At 47.9% G+C, this 24,193-nt stretch overlaps 6 protein-coding genes across 6 annotated transcripts; 3 read left to right on the forward strand and 3 right to left on the reverse strand.

The window, feature by feature from the left end:
• Positions 1–442: 442 nt before the first annotated feature.
• Positions 443–2,372, reverse strand: LHYA1_G006619 (putative amino-acid permease; the record flags this gene model as incomplete). Its single annotated transcript, XM_031151554.1, has 6 exons — positions 443–610; positions 667–1,313; positions 1,367–1,764; positions 1,817–1,870; positions 1,923–1,969; positions 2,028–2,372. 6 exons carry the CDS (start codon positions 2,370–2,372, stop codon positions 443–445), a joined length of 1,659 nt encoding a protein of 552 aa, XP_031003252.1.
• A 6,946-nt stretch (positions 2,373–9,318) lies between these two features.
• Positions 9,319–11,772, reverse strand: brf1 (Transcription factor IIIB 60 kDa subunit; the record flags this gene model as incomplete). Its single annotated transcript, XM_031151555.1, has 2 exons — positions 9,319–11,309; positions 11,367–11,772. 2 exons carry the CDS (start codon positions 11,770–11,772, stop codon positions 9,319–9,321), a joined length of 2,397 nt encoding a protein of 798 aa, XP_031003231.1.
• Positions 11,773–12,669: 897 nt separating this feature from the next.
• rmt1 (Protein arginine N-methyltransferase) lies at positions 12,670–14,017 on the forward strand (the record flags this gene model as incomplete). Its single annotated transcript, XM_031151556.1, has 5 exons — positions 12,670–12,725; positions 12,841–12,868; positions 12,932–13,041; positions 13,123–13,454; positions 13,539–14,017. 5 exons carry the CDS (start codon positions 12,670–12,672, stop codon positions 14,015–14,017), a joined length of 1,005 nt encoding a protein of 334 aa, XP_031003232.1.
• A 2,845-nt stretch (positions 14,018–16,862) lies between these two features.
• AGM1 (Phosphoacetylglucosamine mutase) lies at positions 16,863–18,535 on the forward strand (the record flags this gene model as incomplete). Its single annotated transcript, XM_031151557.1, has 2 exons — positions 16,863–17,621; positions 17,669–18,535. The coding sequence occupies 2 exons, from the start codon at positions 16,863–16,865 to the stop codon at positions 18,533–18,535; spliced, it is 1,626 nt and encodes a 541-aa protein (XP_031003229.1).
• A 505-nt stretch (positions 18,536–19,040) lies between these two features.
• LHYA1_G006623 (uncharacterized protein) lies at positions 19,041–19,813 on the forward strand (the record flags this gene model as incomplete). The annotated part of the gene is made up of 4 exons (XM_031151558.1): positions 19,041–19,211; positions 19,273–19,317; positions 19,376–19,669; positions 19,727–19,813. Coding segments are annotated over 4 exons (597 nt in total), but the record flags the coding sequence as incomplete, so codon positions are not given.
• A 2,788-nt stretch (positions 19,814–22,601) lies between these two features.
• ECH2 (Enoyl-CoA hydratase, peroxisomal) lies at positions 22,602–23,695 on the reverse strand (the record flags this gene model as incomplete). Its single annotated transcript, XM_031151559.1, has 4 exons — positions 22,602–22,944; positions 22,998–23,412; positions 23,477–23,525; positions 23,576–23,695. The coding sequence occupies 4 exons, from the start codon at positions 23,693–23,695 to the stop codon at positions 22,602–22,604; spliced, it is 927 nt and encodes a 308-aa protein (XP_031003235.1).
• Between the last annotated feature and the right edge of the window lie 498 nt (positions 23,696–24,193).

The raw sequence follows: 24,193 nt of genomic DNA on the forward strand, positions 1-24,193 counted from the left end.
TGGGGTTTTGGAGGGCTAGAGGATGAAATGGAATGAAATTGAAGATGGGAGAAATGGGGAGGAGAGTAAGGATATCTATAAAGGGGATGGTGATGGTATACTAGACTAGATGACCCGATTTTTACTACGCGTACTTAAGCCGGCGGTCTCTGACCAGTAGGCCTGGACTTGTTGGAAGAGAAGGTGTCTGACAAATGCTTTATACATTTAGGGAAATGAAGTCCGAGGCAAGTAAGTGTTATTAGAATCTAGGTAGGGGTATCATTCTCAACCGAGCTCAGAGGATATAGAACAAAACATCTATAACAAGATCTCTCATATGAGATACATGCTAAGCTTAACGTATTTGTTTGTGAATAAACGTATATATACAATCAATCCAAATACAAAAAAACTCGGGTTTTGAGATATCCCTCTATTTTGTTGGCCGGTAAAGGACTTATCAAACTTCCGTCTCCTTCTTCCGAAGAGACGGAACCTCGTTTTCGGAATGCTCTTCCTCGGCGTGAGCTTCGACGACCGGACCCGTGTAGTATTTCCGGCCGCTAATGTACCATGAGGCAGCAGCGCAAAGGAGAATGAAAACCAGGAATACGCAAGCATAGTTCATCTAAATATATGTTAGTGGATGAAGTTTGACTGAAGAGCAGATATGATATGACTTACGGTGTCAGCCTCCACAGGCATGGCGGTGGGCAGGAGGAAAATGATGGATACGAAGAGTGTCCAGAGACACGCCCAGGCGTTGACAATTGTGCTGAAGGGTCCCATGTGCCATGGTCCCGGCTTGAACTTTCCAAAGCACATTTTGCAGAGAATGGGGATGATGTAACTCCAGTCAAGAGCAATAGCGCAGATGTTGAAAACACCAGAGATGGCAGCGTACGATCCAAGACCAATCAAGTTGATGGCGATAGAGAAGAACACGCAGATCCAAATGGCATAAATTGGGGTTCCAGTCTTCGAGTTTATGTTCGTCCAGACGTGGGAAAATGGGATCAGGCCATCACGGGAAAATGCAAAGACGGTCCGACCTACTGCCTGCATGGCGGTGAAGCAAACAAATTTGATGATGATGAATCCGCAGACCGTGAAGAAGATACCGGCGCCTTTGCCGAGACTGTTGTAGTAGATTTGAGCAACGGGTTGAGCGAGAGGGCTTGCGAGGATCTCAGCTGGATCACCCATACAGAAACATAAAACTATGTTGAAGAGGAAACCAGCAATGTAAGTGAAGGCCATGGCAAGTGATATGGCCCAAGGAGCTTTGACTTCTGGCTCGGAAATCTCTTCTGTGATGTGTGCAGTCGCGTCTGGGAGTTCACTGTTAGCATGCAAAAAGTCACGTGTACCAAGTTTGGCTCACCATAATCCGTCATAGTCCATGAGACCGAGAGGAACCCAAATAAGAAGCTGAAGCCGACGGGAGTCCATCCCGAGGAAGATTCAACATGGGTGAAGACATATTTGGCATCATGTTTGTTCTCAGTCTTTGCCAATAGGGCAATCGCACAAGATAATAAGATGCAGACGTGGAAGATCACATAGGTTTTTGTCATTTTCTCCATCCAGTAGGTTGACAGGGAGTTGACGAGTCCAGTAAAGACTGTCAGAGCTGCCATGACACCAACGGTTACATTGGTGGTAATTTCGTATTGGAAATCAGACCCAATTGATACGGCGGCGAGAAGCATCTGAGCAGCTCCATATTCCGAGGAAGCGACACCAGCAATCTGACCCAGAAGATTGATCCAGCCAGTTACCCTAAAAATCCCTTAGTTTAACACTCTTGCAATCCGCGGGTGTGTAGACTCACCAACTCAGGGAAGGAACCCAGGGTTCCGGCGCAAGTCGCGATATAGTAAAGTATCTAAGCCGGTGTAAACATTTTGGGCACAACGTTTGAGTGGGGAAAGACCTACAATCCTCCGGACGTGGGGTAGGCGGAGACTAGTTCGGCCACAGAGCACTTCCAATTATCAGCAACGGTCTTGTCAAATGCTAATAAGTCCAAGGACAAAACTCACAGCAATGCACATACAACCCGCACCCGAGATTAACCAACACCAAACTGCAGCAGCAGATCCTCCAGCTTCCAGTGGATAGATGAAGGTGGTCATAATCGTTGAGAACAGACCACTGATACTGACGGCGAAGGAGAAGGTCGAGAGATAGCCAAACTCTCTCTTGAAGACGGGCTTGTAACCAAACTGCTCAGCGAGTTGGGCATCGGCCTCGCTCAAGTCCCCCAGATTGACGGTTTTTTTGTGGCCATCTGCACTGCTGATTTGTACCAGACTCTTTTTACGATGGGTGAGCTCTCCCGTAGAAGGACGCAGGTCCTGCGCAACATCGTTGTTTATTTCCGCCATGGTAGGCTTGAGTTCGTCTCGTCAATTCTTGCGGTTGGAGGGGGGCGGGGGGTGGGCGAATGAATTGAAGGCGAGAACAACAAGAAAAAAGAGAGGAAAAAGAAGAGAGAAGTACTCCAGTACCGAGTCGTTAGACTTTATCGGAGCAAATACATATTGTACTAGGGTGAAAACAAACCTTCTGCTAAGACCGACGGGACGAGACGAAAGGCAAGATTGGGCCCCCGCAAGCCCAAAAGTTCAGGATGATGCGGGCGAGATAAGAAGCATTCCTTGCACGCGACGCAATCCGACCAGTGTAGGATATGCATCCCGACCCACAAAACACCCCCCCAAGAAGATAAGCTGCATGGAAGTAGGGGGAAGCTTGTTTGCGAGGGTTACTGTACTGACTGTACGGAGTACTGTACGAAGTACATGCGTTGCCCCCCGTACCAAGTACATCCATCCATCATCTATCGTCCCTGCGTGTAGGCTGCAGATATTGGTAATAGGGGAGAGCTTAAAGATAGTGTGAAAATTCAACACAATCGTCAATCGGATTTACGTAATTGTCAAGAAGAAAAAAAAACCCCCCGATAGAGACCCGGATACTGCCCATCCAGTGATAGTATGGTGCTTAGTCTGTTAGAGGGCCGAGTCTACTCTACAACGGTACTGCGATACGAGTCGGTGATGGGCTGATGGCTAGGAGTACCCACGCGAGTCACTCCACTACTGGTAGGGTAGGGCGGCCTTTTAGTACTGTAGTGTACCTACAGGCAGGTAGGGGCCCTCCGTAGTAAGGGTTCTAGAAAGAGATGCGAAGCAGCTACGGTAAGCTACCCCATCCGAACCTGGACCTTGCCTGGAGATGCCTCGGATAGTGGTCATAGTGCATTCTCAGCCCAGCCAGTGGCCAATAACACTGCTATATCGTGGATAAGTCCCGGCGATCTGGTGCATCAGCCGGGCGGGTTGTGGGGTTGACTGGACTGAAATGCCTGAAATGGGCTGCATGGCCTGCATAGCGGGGCACCGGCATCACCGAGGAACTTACTCGTTGACAATTCGAAATTCGAAATTTTCAATCATGGAGGATCTCGAGTCTTCATAAATACTATGGCATATCCTCCAAACAGACCGGCTGCTAACGAAACTCACGACACTACATAATCACCCACGCAAGAATCGCTTCATTTCAAGACCCAGCAACAGCAACTTCCTGAAAATAACATATTTCCGTCTACTGGCTGGCTGGATGGATGCCTACTGGACGAGTTACGGCTCCTTGAAACTCGAGGGCCGCGTGCGCCTATGTTGTGCAGCATCTAACGAGAACTGGTCCTGCATTCCTCGAAGATGGAGAGATCGAATACCAAATAGATTATTGTAATCTGAAACCCATGGCGTGGCGTGCAAGATTAAGCGCAAGGTACAGTATAGGGCCGTTAACTGAAGGCACAGCCTCGTATCTCGACTCTCGACTCTCGAGGCTCTGCGACACCAAAGGTACACTCCACTATGAGCAGCCAGCCTTGTCTGGACGTGGGGGAAAGATTGGAGGGTACAAAGTACTTATCGAAAACCGTCATTACTCGCCACCTGATTCGTACGGAAGTTCCTGAAGTCCGGATCCTCGATAGGGTGTGGAGCAGCGCTTAAAATACATTACCGTTTTCAGAAAACATTTCCACCATCACGCCGATATCTCCTTCATCGACTCGGTCACCCATTCCAATTGGATCCAAGTGGCGTGTATGGAAGTTGTATCCCCGCGTAATCAGGACGAGTGTTCTTGAGTGGCGAGACGATAAGAAAACGTTTCTGCTGATTGTTATCCTTGTGTCAGCGTTATGATAATGTATTGCAATACAGTATACACGGCAGTTGCTAGGACCCTCTGCCAAGTGCACCTATCTCAACATGTACTGTACTCCGTACGTCTATAACTTGGCGCGCATATTATCTTTTTGCACGGCGATGGCTGGGATCAATTTCAATTTGAAGCATATGGCAATGGTTTATTTGCTTTTATACTAAGTATATCTCAGTAGACGTGAGATATTTAGTCCAGCAGGGCTCAAGGAATCAATAATTATCTACGGCAATAGTATCAATCGCGACGGACAGTTTCTCTCAGCAGCGCAGTTGTCCTGAAATCGAAGAACACTTTACATTATCTCGGAAAGACGTCAAGAGTAAGACCGATTTTCATTGTGATGGTTGAATGTTTGCAATAGCCTCTTATGACCCATCGAGGGCGCTATACGCTTTGCAAATCGTTTCTCCAACGGCCCAGATTTTATTCTCCTTGGTAGATCATATTCCAACTACGCATACTTCTTGTAACAGTGTCCTCGAATCCCGTCACATCAGACAGAACGATGTTTCCAACTCCAACCATCGCATGGGCACAGCAGTGTAAACATTGAATGAACGCTGGAAATGTTCAGTCGAGTTTCATCTCCATCTAGGTTTAACATTGTGAGATGGTTGTTCTTGAAAAACCAATAGAAGCTGCCTCTATTTGGCAAACAGAGAAATACAGAAGTCGACAAAATAGTCCCAGTCCCAAACCTATTCGCCACCGACTCACCAAAGGCAATACTGTCATGTCTTTGTCTATCCCTAGCCACTGCCGTCATGCGATAACATGCCTTGAATTTATAATATGGGGGAAATATAACCGAATGCGGTTACGGGTAGCTAGGCAAAGTACATCTTTCTCTCTTTGTAGGTATGTGTTCAATTCCAATACTATACGATGTTATAACACTTTGACATACATTAAATTGTATTATCTATTAGTAAGCGTATGGAGCAGAGATAATCTCTCGCGCCATGACTGCTTCCGTTGGTTCCTGACATTTTGATCGTGGGAATTCAGGGCTGACCTGCAAATCGCCGAAGTAATGGCACCAAACCCCTAATCTCTGGAACTATGGTAGGTTTCTATCGCCAATTGTCTATACTGGATGCTTCAGTATTCGTAGAAAGTTCTACTTACTGCAAGGTATTCTCTAGGTTTTTTGAGATCACTTTGAAGCAAGTAAAAAGGGGTAGGTTTTAGGCGAGCTATTTATTATACATTTTCACCGAGCTTCGGACTTGCAAGCTACCTAGGTATGGATAGGTATAGGCTAGTATCAAGATTTAACACGAGGTCTAGAACAGCAGGAGAAACCCCGTGTTGCGTACCTATATATGTGTGATAACTTTCGGGCTCGAGCTTGGGCTCCATTCATTCCGGTCATCTCATTAAGGCTGTTTGTTGTACGCCGCCTGCCAAGCAAGATCAGAGTTTAAGATCGAGATCAAGTAACTGGGATCTGTATTTCAGATCGGATCGGAAAGATCAGACCAGATCAGATCAGCGCTCTGTTTGTCAATTATTCGGAGCAGCAGTCGTATGGATGATGAGTGAAAATTCACTTACTTGTCCCTACCACCAATGGTTGTTTGAAGCTGACTGACAGACCAACAGGAACGGAACTACTTTAGGGATGGATGTATTGTATTCGAATCGAAAACATCGCTCTTGAGCGCCTAAGTTTGGTTCGAGTTGCACTTGCGAGAATCTCAGGAGCAGGGAAATGGAAGTGTTCTTGAAATACACCAAAGCTGCATCTTGTCGAGATCGATATGATAATCTTTTCTCACTGTATGGACCTGGTGGGTGCGCTTCGAACACTCTGCAAAGACAGACGATCGTGCCTTCCTCGCTAACAGCCTAGAACTCCTACCCCGTCCCCCTCCCAATTCAATTACTCCATCATAACATCGTGGTATCATAAGTCTACAACACAAACCCTACCTTCTAAGCATCAACCTAACACGCCTGCATCCGCCCTTCCATTCAACCTCTGTATTCCCTCTATCACACCCTCCACCTCCCTCGACAAAGCATGCAGCTTGCTCACCCTCCCAACGACAAACCCCACAAACCGCTTCGTCTCCAACCCATGATTCGTACTCTTTACCCACCGACTCTTCCAGCACTTGCTCGTAATCGCATCAACGACGCCCTCGGACAGTATCCCCTGATATACAATATCTCTCCTAACCCTGCTCAAGGCAGCCTCAACCTCCACTCTACATCCTCCGTCGCCGAGTTTTAGTTTCGAGAGTAAGCCCAGGCTTCGTCGCTGCACGGTAGCTTTCCTGGCGAATAGCACGCAGAGTTCGTCGCGCAAGGCGTTCATTTCCTTGAGCAGGGCGGCTTTCCACTCTGGTTGGAGCCGTCGGTTGGCTTTGATGTGCAGCTCTTTTACGGCCATGAGGCCTAGGAGGTTCTTTGCGACGCTGTGGGACATTGCGTCTTGGTTCTGGAGTAGGATTTCGAGGGCCTGGATGAGGATTTGGAGGTCATGGTAGTGATCTGAGGGTAGGGCGGACTGGGGCGATTGGATAGGGAGGTTTGTGATGGAGGTGGTGGAGGACTTCTCGGAGCCGAGACCTGAATCGTGGCGGGAGAGAGGAGGTTCTGATGATATTAAAGGGAGAGGACGTGCGTTTTTCACTGCTGGCCGATCTTTGGATAGTCGAGGACGGCCGCCAGCGAAGAGGAGGGCTGCGAAGTCCTTTATTGTGTCACGTTTTCTTCCTTTCTTGGAACAGAGATCCTCCGACGGTAGGACATCATAGTCGGCATTAGAGAGGAATAATGGTGCTGAGGTATTGCTCCACGGGGACATTATGAACAGCTGTGAGAAACGTCTGGCCATGTTGATGGATATGTGGAAAAGGGCAAACAACGTTCCAGCTTGTTCCTGATGAAAGAGACGGACAGTTCAATGCAACTGCTAGACGATCAAGAGTGAGATGAGGGGTCTCCTCGATCCAGCAAGTATTTAGTGACGACGAAGGAACTTGTGATGCTTGAGTGTGAAACGTCGTCCCTGATACCAGGTACGTGATTCCTCAGTACACCCGCTTCGCAGTACAAACCCCGACAGAATTATAGAAAGCCAAAGCTAAAAAATGAGCTATCAACAAAAAAAGAGTTCAACAATTCAACATAAAAAACTTGAAGGGAATTGCCGATAGTCTTATCTCTCATTTCCGTACTGCGGAAACGTCTTCAGACAAGTCTGAAACAATAGGTGCAAGCATTGGCCCTGCGCTCCGATCTGTCAATGCAAATTGCGCAATGCTTACACGATTCGGACGCTGGTCCTTCAGCCGCATAGAACTAGGATCTGATCTATTAATGGGCGAGACAGGAAACTTTTGGATTGCATAGGAGATCTAGAGCAAAGCAGATAGCCGCTATAGCCGCTTCTACAACTCCCTTTTCGTTTTCTCTCCATCCCAGGTATTTCAACAAATCAATCCTCCCAAGCTCCGTTTCCTTCCTTTCCAATCCCATTATCATTTCTTCATAGCGCAAGGCGGCGTTCATTCAGAATCTTCCTCGCCAGCCGCAACCTCATCTACCTCTTCGAAATCGTCATCTTCTGGCTCAATTGCCTTTGCGGTTTTCTTTTCCGAAGAAGTAGCTGGGACTGCTGGATTCTCATCCTCGTCCAAGTCCCCACCGTCTTTCAGGTCGTCGGGCTCCGGGTGTCCGGGCGTGGGTTTGCTCTTTTTCACAGGAGCCTCCTCTTTCGCATCTTCAGGAGCGGCCTTGCGCTTTTTCTTGGATGAAGGAGCTTCTGTTTGATCGCATTAGCTTGGAATGCTCAAATCAAAGCCACAGGAGATGTATATGCGAATACAATGCCAAGGATATAAGTGGCGCATGGAATACATACCCTCTGGAACTTCCTCCTCATCATCTTCTGGATCTTCATCCGACTCCTCACTCTCCTCATCGTCGTCCTCAATCGGAGGTCCGCCATCAGAGCTTTCGTATCTGATCAGACAATCGATATTAGCTTGAGCTTTCAGGCTAAAACAACAATGACGATATCATATTTTGGGCTGATAATAAGGCCGTGGTGGCAATAGATGGCACTTATCATCTATTCCAGCTGTGGTTAAGCTTTGCAACGATACTCGAAGCTGCAGCGACCCCAATTGAAGCCATGGAAAGTATTTGCGATGATCAGAGTGGAATGGTGGATGGATAAGCAGCACTCACTCTTCCTCCTCCTCGGATTCGTCGCTTGGCAGAGCGACAAGCTCTTCGTCCTTCTTTCTCCTGGAAGACATGTTTGATATAATTGTCAATTGGTTTTCAGAGTTAAATGTTGAGGTTGAAGAAGAAGGGGTGATGGATGGATGAATGGATGGATGGATGGATGGACGGAAGGGAGGGAAAGCAAGGCAGGGCAGGGCAGGGCAGAGCTGAGCTGGATGATGTGAGGGGGACTCTGGGAGCCGGGCGCGGGCGCGGGCATGGAGCTCACTCTGGTCTGGGCCCCATAAATCGGTGCTCGGACCTGAATTCCTGTGGATCATCGCATCGCATCGCTTATGATTGACGTGACGTTTGAATCCTGGCCGAGCTCGAAAAAGCGGCATTGGTTTGGGATGCGCCGAGCTAAGTGGAATACCTGAATTGGCGATTATGAGTGCTGCTTTTGGTGACTACTACTGCATGACATGCAGTTTCTGTGCCATGCCCTCTTTGGGATAGTGCGGCACGTGCAACTTTTACCACTCTTGATGGTTGATTGGCTTTGGACTTTTCAGGGGAGTAGATTATGTATATCTACAAGTATAAGGTAGGTATGGAATGGTTGTTATGCCTCACGACTTAAAGTCCACCTGACCATGACTTTTGCTAATGAGATTTCTGTTATTTATTACAAGCCAGAGCTGCTGGCCTTCTGTATCTGGTGTATGATCCCGGGGTATCTTCGTTGGCTTGCTGGAATGCCATCGTATAGTACAGTACAAGTATCCCAAAGCCCTTCCGTAAACACCATTAATCAACGCCATGTACTCCTCCCATTTATTTTTCCATTTCCATCATCTGATCCCATCTCACACCCTAATAAAAACTTCTCAACTTCCTTCACTAGTTATCGAAATCCTCAGGACCATCAAAAGCACCATCTTCCTCGTCAAACGGATGACTTTCATCTCCAAATCCAAGATCTGGATACTCGGTATCATCCTCTGGTATTTCATCTCCATCTTGATTGGCATCCCCGTTGTCGAGCTGCTTCTTCCAATCCTCTGTATCCTCAGCTACACTTTCCGCCTGAACACTCCCCTCTGCATCGGGATCGACGTAGTCATCCGGATTGTCGATATAATCGTCAGGATCACCCATCTCGCTGTCCGCATCGGCAGCTGGAGTAGCTGGCGCACTTCCTGCGACCGATGCTGCTGGAGTAACCGCATTTGACGCAGGAGTCGATCCGCCCAGCTCACTTCCAGCACGGCTTGCGACCCGGCTGGTGGCTGCGCTTCCAAGACCATCATCCGCAAACATGTCTGTAAAAGCACTGTAGTTGAATTTGCGGGAGAAGCCCCGCGCCTTCATCACACCCTCGACAGCTTCTCCAGGCGAAGAAGCAACACTCGTCTGACCCTCTCCGATACGGGGCTTCTTCTTTCGAATGCGCCTCGCCTTTGGGGGACCTTTGGCTTCTTGTTTTTTCTGGTACTCCTTGATCTGCTGTGCTCGAAGCCAATCTTTGTTCAGATTAATCCACGCCTTCTCCTTCTTTGCGGCCTCTTCTGGGGAAAGGATGAAGTTCTGAACCTCGGGGTCGTCGGCAAACTCGTCTTCTCCAATTGTTGGCGCACTAGGGATGATCTTTTGCGATATCATAGCCAATGCCATGTGCTTGGCCACGCGCTTTTCCGCTGCGGCGTACTCGGTGGCGTGTTCAACTGTTGAGGGGTCTGAGATAATCTCGGACATTTGCTGCGCCAATTCATTCTCATCAGTGGCCCATTCGTCCGGGACGTATACAAATCGATTTCCCTGCACTCCTTGAAGCTTAGAGATAGAGCCGGACACAGAGCCAGCAGGAGTCTCATCATTGGTACCGGCATCGCCAAAGTTCTCAACAAGTCTCTGGAAAGATGTTTCTGTATGATCGGCAATGATTTCATCAACCAAATCTGGATCGATAGGGATATCAGAGGATTGGTCAACTTGGCGTGTTCCTTCGGATTGAGAAGAGGACTGGGTTGGTGGTGGTGGAATTGCGAAACCATCCGCATCTCTTCGAAGTTCGATAGTTGGAAGTGCATGCTCTGGGTTCGAAGTCGCTCCGGTTCTCTGGCGCTTGTGCCCCTGGTTTTCATCATCAACGCTTTCTGCTTCATCATCATCCTCTCCTACACCTTCAAGGCCGTCGTGGCCGTAGCGTTTGCGCTTTCTTCTCTTCTTGTTTTTCTGGAAGTCGTCGGTCTGTTCATAGAAGGACGGCGGATCGTGGGAGGATTCCAAGAACTCGTTGTTGAGGAACTCATCGACGGTGAGAGCACTGCTAGGAGTCATCTTGAACTCATCTAGACGCTTCTGAATTGTGTGTGTTGTGACTTTGACAATGTAGACGACCTCTGTAATAGACCGACGATAATTGTTCATACGGGCTGCCAAGATGAGACAAGCTCCGCAGACTCCCGATGGTCTTCTTCCCATAACCATCCAATCCAGACTCATACGTTGGGCCATTCTGATTGCATCTTCGGCGACTTTATTGCAGTCCCTGCCAAATTCAAGTTTCGATGCGAATCGCCAGATCAAATCCTCTGGAAGAACGGGATTTATGCCGTTCTTGGCAATGGAAACGGCGGCATGTAGTGCTTTGAAAGTGCGACCAAGCTTGAAGACATTGACCTGAAGCCGGTCGGCAAAGTCAATAAGCATTACATTGCATCGCTTTTCTTGGCGACAGGCGCTGTATAAACAGACACCGCAGACGACATCCATACGACGACCTTGGACGAAGTTATTCATAGCCGCAAGTTTGAAGATCTGACAACCAATGTCAACGGTAGCGGATTTAATCTCGAACTGCATTGCCATTGATTGCATAATGCGCTTTCCTAGAACATACAGTTAGCCTTGGTTGTCTCAAGGTAAAGAGTATTTTGAAAGATTACCTTCTCTAACCGTAGACTCTCTCCCTTCTTCTCCACTACCACCGCCAGCTCTTGGAAAGCCAGGTCCAGAAGAGCGCGCACCGCCCTGATCAGCGCCTATATAACTACCCTGGACAACAGCAGCGCCACTACCAGACTCGCCAAACTGGACTTCGGCAACGATATTGTTATCCTCAACCACTTTACCACAGCCTATGCAAACGCCGTCTACAATAACCGAGTTGGTGCAAGTTTGATCACCGCAGCTGTTTGGTTTTGCCGTTTGGGATTTCTTCGCGTTCAAAATGGCCGCGGCAGCCTTTTCAGCCCTCTGAGTGAAGATGGTCGGAGCTCTAATGGGTTCTCTCCTGCCTCTGAGGGGATTGTCCCGCTTCTGGGGAATAGGTTTTGCTGGTGTTCGACCCATGGTGCCTCAATACCCCAACTGCTACCCCGCAAATTAAATTTCCTCGCCGTTCTCGAGATCGTAGCAATGTGTTTAAGGCAAAGCAATAGTGATCTGTCGCTGCAAGATCACACGTGACGGGCGAATGGATGGTTGGCTGATGTTCGGGGGGGGGGGGGGGTGATATTGTTGGAGGGTTGTATGGCGGTTTGAAATTGGAAGAAAAGAGAGCAAACACACAAAGGTGGCGATCAGAGTGTGGTGTGGGCGGACGGCGGGCGGGCACCAAAGCTAAGCTAAGCGAGAATGTGAATATAATATAATTATTTTTTGGACCAACCAACTAACATAAGGTGAGAATAGGGGTTAATATTCAATATGTACAACTATGGGTCCAGAATCAAGAGCTATTTTTTGCTTGCCAATTTTTTCTTATTTTACATCTTATCTCAGCTTTTCCCCAATGAGTTTTGTCATATTGTATTAGTGCAATGTTCATACGGCGAAGCCTCGGAGAATTACTCTTACATTTTCAATATCTTCACGTGATGAACGAAGCTGGTATACAAAACAATCGCCAGATACTGTACTTCTTTTTATCAGATAGAATTATGTAATATCTCTATGGATTACGAAACCCAGCGTAGGTAAATTCTGATCTTTAAACAGAGATTTTTATCATATAAAAGCCCTTAACCTGTGATGGAGTGAATTTCTTCGGACAGAGCGCAAGGGCGGTCGCGGGCAGAATTTTGAAAAATCCCCTGCACTAAAAATCCAGGGTCCATATCATATTTGACCGCTGCCTCATAACTACCCTACAGTATAATATTTATCTCATCCCTCATCCTCCCTCCTAGTCCTCCTCTCCTCTCCCAGTCACTGCCAGCGTACTCTCCTTCGATACATACTGCCATCATGGCGGACGAAACAATGAAGGGAATGGACCATTCCGAAGTACATTACTTTAACTCGTGAGTTCATGCCCAACATCCCTTTGGAGGAGGAAATACTGACGATAACCCAGCTATAACCACCATGGTATGTGCCAGAGCCACATCAGAACCCCAAAAAATCTACTAATGAAAGGAAAAAAGGCATCCACGAAGAAATGTTGGTGTGTACCTGCAAAGATGCTTTGCTTCCCTTCGCCTTCCAAGCACCCCACTGACTCGAGCAGAAAGATGAGGTCCGGACACGTTCGTACATGAATGCTATTGTGCAGAACAAGCACCTGTTCAAGGACAAGGTCGTTCTCGATGTCGGCTGCGGCACTGCCATCCTCTCTATGTGCGTCTACTTACACCCTACTCTTTAAAAGCATCAATCAAACAAAAGTAAGGCTGCGGTACTGATAAATTGAAAACTCAGGTTTGCCGTCAAGGCGGGTGCAAAGCACGTAATCGGTGTCGACATGTCCACGATTATTGAAAAAGCCAAAGAGATTGTCGAGGTCAATGGCATGTCTGACAAGATCACCCTACTACAAGGAAAGATGGAAGAGGTGGAGCTGCCATTCCCCAAGGTCGATATCATAATCTCAGAGTGGATGGGTTACTTCCTGCTGTACGAGTCTATGCTCGACACTGTCTTGTATGCGCGCGACAAGTATCTGGCGCCAAATGGATTGATCTTCCCTGACAAGGCTACCATCTTCATGGCTGGTATTGAGGATGGAGAGTACAAGGATGAGAAGATTGGCTGTGAGTTATTTTCCTAGCCTCAAAATTCCCTTCGTTGCTTCCTTTTTTAGTAACATTTTTGCTGATTACCTTTGTCTTCCCCAGTCTGGGACAACGTCTACGGTTTCGACTACTCCCCCCTCAAGCACACAGCCCTGACAGAACCCCTCGTCGACACTGTCGAAATCAAAGCCGTCGTCACCGATCCCACCGCCGTGCTCACCCTCGACCTCTACACCTGCACAACAGCCGACCTAGCCTTCTCCTCGCCCTTCGTGCTCGACTGCCGCCGCAGCGACTTCGTGCATGCGCTGATCGCGTGGTTCGACATCGATTTCACCGCCTGCCACAAGCCGATCCGGTTCAGCACGGGCCCGCACACAAAGTACACGCACTGGAAGCAAACGGTGTTCTACCTGCGGGAGGTGCTGACGGTGGAGCAGGGCGAGCAGATTAGAGGCGTGTTGGAGAATAAGCCAAATGAAAAGAATAAGCGGGATTTGGATGTCAAGATCTCGTACCAGTTACAGACGGATGACCCGACGAGACAGGCGCAGGGGAGTTGTGAGTACAAGATGTGCTAGTACTCGAGTATGTAGTACAGTCAGTATATGGAATGGATGACGAGGATGGGTGGAAGGGTTATTTCGCGGCTGAGAGCGCAGACCCTGGGTTCCTTTGTTGAATATGTTTTGGGATGTCTTTACGGCTGCTTCTTCACTGGACGATGACTGCTGCCTCATGATTTGGTTGGCGGATTCTAATGGCGTTCAGATGGTTGAGCATAGCGGAGGCTGCTAGGCATTCTATGAGTGTATATGCTTCTATATTCATGAAGAATAAAATGAAGACTTGTTTCCGTTAAAAAGTACAACTTTTACATGGTAAAATCTTAACGTGACTATAATGTTCGCAGTTAAAGCGCCTTCCTATCCCTCATCCTTAACGAACCAATATGTACTCCTGTCGTACAGCCCGTTTCCAACGCCCCAAGACCGAACTCCCGGAATACAGCTTCCATATATAGCTGTTACACCAACATTCCGCCCTCAGTCTATCTTTAAATCTCCCCAAACCTCAGCAATTTTAACACTTACCGCCTTCTGAATCTTTTTCTTCCCAACCATGTTTGACATCTGACTAGAGACCAGCTCCATCTTCTTTTTCCTCCCCTGCTCTCCTTCCCCACACTTTTCATAAGCCTCCAAAAACTCATTCGGAGTCTTCCACCGCCTCTGGATCTCTAGAGCCTTCTCACCCGTCACTCCCTTTACGCACATTAACATCTTCAAGAACACGTCCTTCAGTGTAAGCGAATCTGACTTTGATGAAAGGGACGCAAAGGCTGTGTAAGTGGTATGGAATTCCTCCGCCGGCTTCGTCTCACGAAGATGCGCCAGCAGCGGTAGGTAGTTATGCGTAGTGATGACCTTAGTAGGAATAACCTGCAACGGTTTATTCTCATAAAGACCCTTCAGCATCTTCGTCAGTCTCGCAAGATACAGCACCGAATCCGTCAAATGCTGCGTCTGCTTCACAAAATAGCCGTTCACAACCTGCGTACTAGCAATAGCGGTTTGAACCGCTTCGATATAGCGGTCGCATTCTCAGCGCTCAGGCTAAACTCTTCGATGAGGTAGATAACATTCTTGAGTCCGCTTTTGCGAAGACGGAATTTTTGGTCGTGGAATCTTCCATCTTTGATAGAGGCTATGAGATCGTCAAGACGTTTTCGTTCGACAATCCAGTCGAGTACAACCTCATCTCCTTCTGCACCTAGACGTGCTAGCAGGCCCGGATCTTTCATTTTCGCTACCCAGAGTATGTCGCCAAGTTCGAGAGCTCGCATGATGGGAGTCACGCTATTCGAGATGAGTTCGTTTTGTATGCCTTCTCTATCTTTTTTGGATCGGACTTCGCGTATATCGAGAACAAGTTCCACAGTGAAAGAACCGGGTGGTAAGACAATTGGCGTGAACTCTGGGAGTGAAGATGCGGACTCAACAGGCTGTCCATCGGGAATGATGCCCGGTACTTTTGCCTTCGTCGGAGAAACGGATGGACTTGGTGCCGGGCCACGAAGGGGGCTCGAACTCAAAGAACGAAAGGAATCGTGATTGTGGCTGCTTCGTGCTAGGGCTGCTGATCCTGCTGCCGCTGCCGCCGATAATGGCGCTTTTTGTTTCAATGGCTTGGAAGGTGAAGGGGTTGATACTGCCGCTCTCGAGGAAGTTTTCTTTGCCTTAGAAGGTTTTTTCTTGGAAGGAGATATAATGTCGACGTTGCCACTAATTGTATTCCTCATCCGTTTCGCCATATCCCAGCCCTCATCCGTCAGATAGTACTTCTCTGGTCGTCCTTTTTTGTAGACTAGATCATTCTTGTTCAGTGTATCCATCGACTTCCATGCCGTATAGAACTTTGTCGTATCGCTTGGAGCTGTGAAAGAGGCATCACAATGAGGCTGCGCCAGTTCGATCACTTCCTGCTTTGTTACACCACTCCGGGAATTCTCGTCCAAAGTCGAGAGAGCCAGGATGATTGCATACCCTCCAGAACGTACTTTCGGCACATACGCCTTGGTTTTCCTTGGCTTCTTGGCTGGTGCGGATTCCTCATCTTCATCGCCTTCCCCATCGTCGTCCTCATTGGGGTCGGCATTGGCGGGTCGTTTCCTCTTCTTCTTGGGTATTTGCGGCATTGGAAGGCCATTCTCCTCGCAGTGGTCTTTCAATTTATCTGTCAGACGCTGGCAAAGCTTGTCTCCAAAGCCAGTGAGCTGCTTTGCTTCGGATGGATGTGTAAATGGTAAAGGGCAACTTTTCAAAGAGTTATAGGCCTTTTTATAGACAGTGACACCCTTGGAATTGCGGTCTCGAGCTTGATCGAGCCATTCTTTGACCCATCCTAGCAAAAGGGGATTGGCGCATTCGTCGACCATGGTGAGCAAGGTTGAAGAAGTAAAACTGTTTGGGTGTATTGGTCAAGCAAAGAGGGAAAGCAGCTGCAATAGTCGGAAAGACGTGAAGCAATTGGTTGTTTGGCTCGACAGTAGTGATCGTTGTAAATACCAGCAATGCAAGGTTCATGATGGGACGCGACAATGTGGAGCGCGAAAGCACGTGCATAGAATGAACGATCATCCATACCCCGCCCCTCGCCCCCAAAAGCGGTGAGCTGAAAATAGCTGTCAACTCAGCCTGTCCAGTTTGCGATATTTACGTTGGCAACGGCCACTAATTCGCCAGCAAATACGAAGGAGTGGATATCTTTCTCTCTATCTCTCACTCGGCCCCTGCCCCTCATCTCTGGTTCTTACTCTCTTTATCTTCCCCCCCTCATCTTCTCTTTCGATCCTCTTCAATTCCAGTTGCGACTGCTATACGGTACCTCGATTCTTCCATAAACAATCGCACCACAATCGCCAGTATGGATTCTAAGATCCTCGCTGCTTCCAGCAAGCACCCAAAGCCCGTCGATCACCTCTTTCAATATGGAACTGCGGGGTTTCGTATGAAAGCCACCCTCCTCGATTCAGTCGTCTTTCGTGTTGGCCTGGTCGCTGCGCTGCGCTCCCGAAAGCTCGGTGGGCAGACAATTGGTGTAATGATCACAGCATCACACAACCCTCCCGAGGATAATGGCGTGAAGCTCGTCGACCCCATGGGCGAGATGCTCGAGAACTCCTGGGAAGCCTACTCGACCGAACTCGCCAATGCGAAAGACGAGGACGTTGTGAAGGTGTATAGGAGCCTCGAGGAGAAATTGAAGATCAACCCAGACACAGCCTCTAGGGTTATCTACGCTCGGGATACGAGGCCATCGGGTCCAAAACTAGTTCAAGCGCTGCTTGATGCTTTGAATGCTACTGGGACTGAGTACACCGATTACAAGCTCCTCACAACACCACAATTGCATTACTTGACGAGATGTACAAACACCGAGGGAACCCCACAGTCATATGGCGAAGTCAGTGAGAAGGGATACTACGAAAAACTTGGAAAGGCCTTCAAGAGGGCCATGAAGGGAAGAAAGACTGTTGGAAGCCTTACTGTTGATTGTGCCAATGGCGTTGGAGGCCCGAAGTTGGCGGAGCTCGTGAAGTATATACCAGCGGGCTCAGACGGTGGTGTTGACATCAAAATCATCAATGATGATGTACTGAAGGCTGAGGTTCTGAATCACGAGGTAAGACTAGATTTCCTCTTTTCTCTTCTGAGACTAAGCCCCTACAGTGCGGTGCGGATTATGTGAAGACCAAGCAACGAGCCCCGCCAACATCAAAGGCAGGTAATAACGAGCGTTGTTGCTCTTATGATGGCGATGCCGATCGTATCATTTACTACTTCAACGACCCTGAGCATGGCTTCCGTCTTCTTGACGGTGACCGGATTGCAACTCTTGCCGCGTCGTTCATTGGTGACCTTGCCCGAGAAGCTGGACTCGCTTCAGAGCTCAAGATTGGTGTTGTCCAGACTGCGTATGCAAATGGCGCCAGCACCAAATATGTCGAAAAGACGCTTGGTTTGCCAGTTGTCTGCACGCCAACCGGTGTAAAGTGGCTGCATCACGCTGCGACGAAGTTCGACGTTGGTGTCTACTTTGAAGCGAATGGCCACGGAACCGTAGTGTTCTCTCAGCAGGCCCTAAAGGCTTTCAGCACTAAAGAACCCGAATCTCCTGCTCAAGCCAGTGCTTTGGAAACTCTTCGCGCACTTACAGATTTGATCAACCAGACTGTTGGTGATGCGCTCTCTGATATGCTCCTCGTCGAAACGATCTTGGCACATAAGTCATGGACTCCCAAGGAATGGGATCTGACCTATACCGACCTCCCCAACAGATTGGTACGAGTTGAGGTTGCCAATAGAAACATTTTCAAGACAACCAATGCCGAGAGAACATTGGTTGAACCTCAAGGCACACAGGACCGGATTGACCAATTGGTATCCAAGTTCAAGGACGGAAGATCGTTCGCAAGAGCTTCAGGCACAGAAGATGCGGTCAGGGTGTATGCGGAGGCAGCCACGAGAAGCGAGGCAGACGACCTAGCAAGCAAGATTGCAGCTCTTGTCAAGCATGATGGTGGAATGACTTCTTGAATACAAAGAAAGGGAGGAAATTTGATTTGACAAAATGGAGTTTAGTTATTAGGGAAAGAAAAGTGAGACGTAGCATAGCCTTCTAATTGGTTTTCATTAATCTTCGATATGAAAAGGATTCATTCAGCATGCGAAGTTTCTTTATCAATTTCTTTTATCATTTTCATATGAAAAGGGGGCGGGGTATCTATCGCCTCTCAAGTGAGTTAGCGTGCGGTACGTACCCGTACCGTACCTGTCTTTAGCTCCCGCTTCCTCCCTCCTTCCCCTCGCTAGAGTGATGATGTCAATACACTCCATTATCGCCTTTGTCTACAATATCGTTGACGCTATGTTATGCTAAGGTATGTAAGGAAATCATATCTCGTTCAGAAAGCCACCTTTCTTCTCTTTTCCAACTCTTCAACCAAGATCCTTTTTCATGACTTCTTCAATTCTCTCAACTTCAAATCTTAGAACTTGCATCAGAAGCGTAGCAACAAAGCCCACGTTATTTACCTCCAGCTTGAGACAAATGTCTACCGGAGTCCCTTCATCTACTGCTGCTGCGCAGAAAAATGCAGGCACAAATGCTCCTTCGGCCAGCGAGCTAGGTATTGAAAATACAAATGTCCAAACAGCTGCTGGTGTGTATCTTTCAGCACAGCAAAAGCTCCTAGTAGGCAGTGTTCTAGATGTAAGTCAATGCCCTCTTAATTCTTCCGGTTAATGTTTCATGTACTAAGTTCGATTACCAGCTCTTCGCCGGCCGTCCCTCGCTCAAGAAACTTCAACTCTGGACTGTAAGCTCTCTCACACTTCTGAGTTGTCTCCCACGCCTCATCATTGACACAACCATAGGACGATGCATCGTTCAATGACCCCATCACCAAAGCCGATGGCCGCAAACAATACGAAGCCCAATGGTACGGCCTACAAACCGCGTTTTCCGAGATCGAACAGCTGCACCACTCCGTCACTTCGGCAGGAAACCCCATCTCAATGAATCTGAAGACCAGATATCAAATCAAGGGGCTTGGAAAGGAGCAGACGATTGATAGCCTGATCAATATTTATACTGATGATGCTGGGAAGAAGATCGTGAGGGTGGAGGATAAGTGGGATGGGAAGTTGCCCGAGGGGCCTTTTGCTAAGGTGAGTTTGCATGCGGTTGGTGTTCTTGCGGGGTATCGCTGACTTGTGTGGTGCTAGGCTTTTAGGAATCTCAATTCAGTTGTTGTTCCGGCGTTTGTGGGAGTGCCGAAGAATGAGGCAGAGGATGCTAAGCGGGGAAACTAGGGGTGTTTTCGACGCCTCTAGGATAGTGGTCCTCAGAGTCGCTCAGGCTTGTATATCATGACGCAAAGTTGACCTGGTACGGTTAACGGTCTAGCTATCAAAACAATATGTATCTGGGTCTAAGCGTGCAGATGCTTTTAGCTCCGAGAAATTCAGATTTCTGAAACGTGTCCGTCAAGTTGTTGGTCTTCTCCTAGTATTTATGCATACATCGTCGTCTTTCCTTTTAGTTAATAAGTCTTGCTTGGTATTTGGCTGCCTTTTCATTTACAAAATGGCTAAATCACAAGTCACTTCCCTGTCCTTTGTCACTTTAGACAAAAGCATTGATCTTCAAGAGTCTAGAAAGTTTTAGGTTTTATCATCTTCTAAAATTACTTGTGTTATTTTAAGAAACATGTGTTTATGTTCACTTGTAATCATATGACGTAGAGATTTGGTTTCAACTTCGTTTGGTATGTCAAAAGAAATTGTATTACAGATACGTTAAAATTATTTAGCTTACAACGACATCCTGCAGCTCCCATCCTAGCGATAGCTTGCGTCGAAAATTGGAAATATTGTTGGAGCCATCAAGCACGGTGGTACACGGCCTTTGTTTTATCTTCCTGTCTCATCCTTCGAGTTGAGATCTATAGTACGCCGGCATCTCATCGCCTGGTTCAATCTCAACGTTCAGATCTCTCATTCTTAGTAAGAACTCTAAGAAGGTCTCGCCTCCTTCTTTGAGTGGAAGTGCTGGGATTTCGGTTCTAATCGACTGGGTTTCTGAGGGTGGCTTAGTGTTAGGAGTCAATGGCTGAGGTGGAGGAGTGACGGGAGGTGAGACGGACTCCTCTGCAAGATGGTCATTCCTTGCCGGTTCTGAGAGTGGCTCTCGGTCAGGAGTCATTGATTGAGGTGGAGGAGTGGAGGGTGCTGAGAATGGCTCATCTGCAAGATGCTCAGTCTTTGCTTCTGAAGGAAGCTCGCTGTTGGAAGTTATTGACTGAGGTGAAGGAGTGAAGGGTAATGAGACGGGATCCTCTGCAAGACGATCAGCATTTGCCAGTCCTGTAGGCGGCTCTCTATTGTGAGTCAATGACCGAGATGGAGAACTGACAGGTGCTGAGAAGGACTCTTCTGTAAATTGGTCAGCTCTTGGTTGCGGCGCAGGGGATGGCATATTGGTCTCAAGAGCTTGGATGGGAATGCCGACTCTCAAGTAAGTCCCTCTTCTCTTTCTCTTCGACTCAATCTCCCTAGCCGTGACCTCACCCCCTGTATTCCGAGTCTCTCTATCATTTTGCCCAACCCGCAGCTCTTCCATTCGCGCAGCCAAAGCATCCGCGTTCTCTTCATTCCATTTTCGGATCTCCTCTGCCTGGCCACGAATCTGCTCAAGTCTTGCCTCCTCGATCCTCCGAGCCCCTTTCTCCCATTTAAGATATGCTCTGATCTCTCTATCCTTTTGATCAGCCCGCAGCTTCTCATCTCGCGCAGCAGCAGCAGCATTTTTTGCCTCTTCCTCCATTCGGATCCTCTCTGCCTCGATACGAGCCTGCTCACGCTCTTGATCCCTTTCCTTCTTAGCGAGAGCTTCTTTGGCTAATACCGCACGAGCAGCAGCCTTTCTGGCCTCGTCTTGCTTAATTCGGATCTCCTCTGCCTTGATACGAGCCTGTTCAAGCTTTTGGGCCCTTTCTTTGGCAAGAGCTTCTCTAGCTAGTCTCTCCTCATAAGCAGCAGCCCTTTGAGCCTCCAGCTCGATTCGGTAGACACGAAGACGTTCCTGTTGTCGAAATTCCTGTTGCTGAAGTTCCTCAGCCCAGATCCTTCTCGCCTCTGCCTCTGCCTTAGCTTCAAGACGAGAATTTTCTTTGTCTTGTTCGCGGCGGATGACGCGCTGCCTAGCTGCTTCGATCTCTCGCCGCTCTTGTTCTAATTCTCTTTCTCTGCGGTCCCTGGCGTCATTTTCTTGAATCCTCTTCTCGGCAGCTTCAATTTGAGCAATTTGGAGGTCAATATCCATCTGGACGACTTGTCGATGCTCCTCCTGTTCTAGCTCGAGAATTCGGGCTAACTTCTCTCCTTCCTCTATCTCTCGTGCCTTTCGTAGACGCTCTTCTGCTGGCGTCTCCCCATTTTCGTTGTATGCGGGTGTGGTTGGCATGTTTTTGCTATTAGATTGTTTTGATGTGATATATGATTGCGAAACTTTGGACGGGAACTAGGGGTCTGGAAGGCCCTCGATGACTTATACATCTCCGAACAATGGCTTTGTATAAAATCTCTTTGTTCTCTATTATTGTTTACTTTCTGTTGTATCTACAACTTTCTTTTTCTTTTTCTGTTTGTGTTAGTTGAACCTGTACAATTCTACCTACGAATTCAAGACAAAGAATGGGATATCTAGCTAGAGCTTTAGAGAACAACTGAACGAGTCCTTCAAATGGAAATTGCAACCGAAGCTCTACGGCCTGCATTGAGCAATATGGACAAGAACCGCCGTCATCCCGTTGCCTTTTTCAACCTCCTTTATATTAGAATGAGATTTATTAAACGAATCGATCATTATAACTGTGATAGGTGAGATGGGATCGAGGCAGCTACCGAATAAATACATTGATACATTCCCATGTACAACTTACCAAATACTATTCAACCTTATCAGACACTCTTCAACTCAAATATTGTGCAAGCATCATGAACTAATTGCAAGCATTTCTCGCCAAGCGAGACTTGAGAAGAACAAACCCATAGATTTCATATACTCATTTTTATGTAGAACTTGATGATCCCCTATAACCTACAACTTGCTCTTCCCTGCAACTGGCTTAATCAATGCCCTTCCATTACTCAAACATACTTTGCCACCCTCAACCTTAGTCACAAACCGAATGTCCTCAAAGCCATCCTTCACCTCTCCGAACGTCCAGATTTCAGTAACGAGCTTGTCACCCGGCTTTACGGGGCTTGCGAATCTCGCCTGAAACTCCTTCATATTATTGGGATCACTCCCACCAACAGCCTTGAGCAGCCCATGGGCAGCAAAATTCCAGCTGGAAAGTCCGTGCATAATCGCACCACCAAAGCCCATCTTCTGTCCCGGCTCAGGGGTAGCGTGAAGTGGATTATAATCACCATTTAATCTGTTACCATTAGCTATATATTCCTCCTGCAATCGCCCCTGGAAATAACTTACCGGTAAAGCAACGCACTATCAGCAGTCGTCTGATGACTTACCACAACATCCGGCTTTTTACCCTCTGGCGGAGGGAAGTTCTGACTAGCCGGTCCCTTGGGCCCGCCCCAATTGCCCTGCCCCATGAAGAACGCGCTGCCAATAGCGCTGCTGTACACCTCGCTCGTCTCCTTATCCACGATATCGGTTTGTGTTTCGAGCACACTGCCAGCCTTGCCTTTGTCGTACACGCCGATTACTTTCTGGCGCAGCTCGAACTTGCGGCCCGCGGAGGTGGGAGGGAGGGGCTTGTAGAAGGTCATGAGGCGTTGGCCGTCGACGACGCGGCGAGAATCGAATTTGGGGATGTCCGGGATAGTAGTTGCGGTCTGGGAGGCGTAGAAGTCGATTACTTCTTGGCTGGTGCCTTTGAATGCTGTGGAATGGAGTTGTTAGACAGGGTTTGTAGAGGGGTAGGGAGGAAAGTGGGAAGGAATTACGGAGGATGACGGGGTAGGTTGGGAAGACGGAGAAGTTGGGGTGGAGTTCCTGGTTTATTGTTAGATATTAGAAATATGATCTAAGGATGTAGACTGTACATAGAGGAAGTGAAGCTCATCATTTGTGCAGCCAATGCTGTTGGCGAAAAGGAGGACATCTCTCTTTAACCAAGATACTTCTGTAGGTGGGTACTCGAAACCTGCTCCTGGACTGCTCATTTTGTACTGTGTTTGTAGGATAAAATGTGTATAAAGGAAAAGGAAAAGGAATTGGGTGGGTGGAGGAAGTGTGCAATGTAAAAGAAAGGGTGTCGTCTGTCGATACCCCGGATTTGAGCTTCCCCACCATGGCTCAATGTGCCGAGGCACTTCGGCCCCGGTGAACGACATAGAGCATTCAGTAATCCGAACTTCTGACTGCAGCACAGGAAATATATTATTTACAAGTACATTTAGAGGACTTCAAGTGCCTAGCTTTTTTAGCCTCAGGCTATTCTACAAGTGAAGTGCATTTGTTTACAATATGTACGCATTTTAGCAATCAGCAGCATCCCCGCAGGTGAGCCGTAAGGCTGAGACTAGCTGGCTTTCATATCAAACGATTCATATCCACTCACTTTGATTCCACAGTAATTGTAGGACATTCATGTCGTGAGGCTAAGAGGCCAGGGCTGGGGACTGAATTTGTTAGGGTAGGCTTTGACGCATGTTAGTGAG

This window comes from Lachnellula hyalina (genome assembly GCF_007821495.1).
Source record: "Lachnellula hyalina strain CBS 185.66 chromosome Unknown contig00130, whole genome shotgun sequence".
NCBI lineage: Eukaryota > Fungi > Ascomycota > Leotiomycetes > Helotiales > Lachnaceae > Lachnellula > Lachnellula hyalina.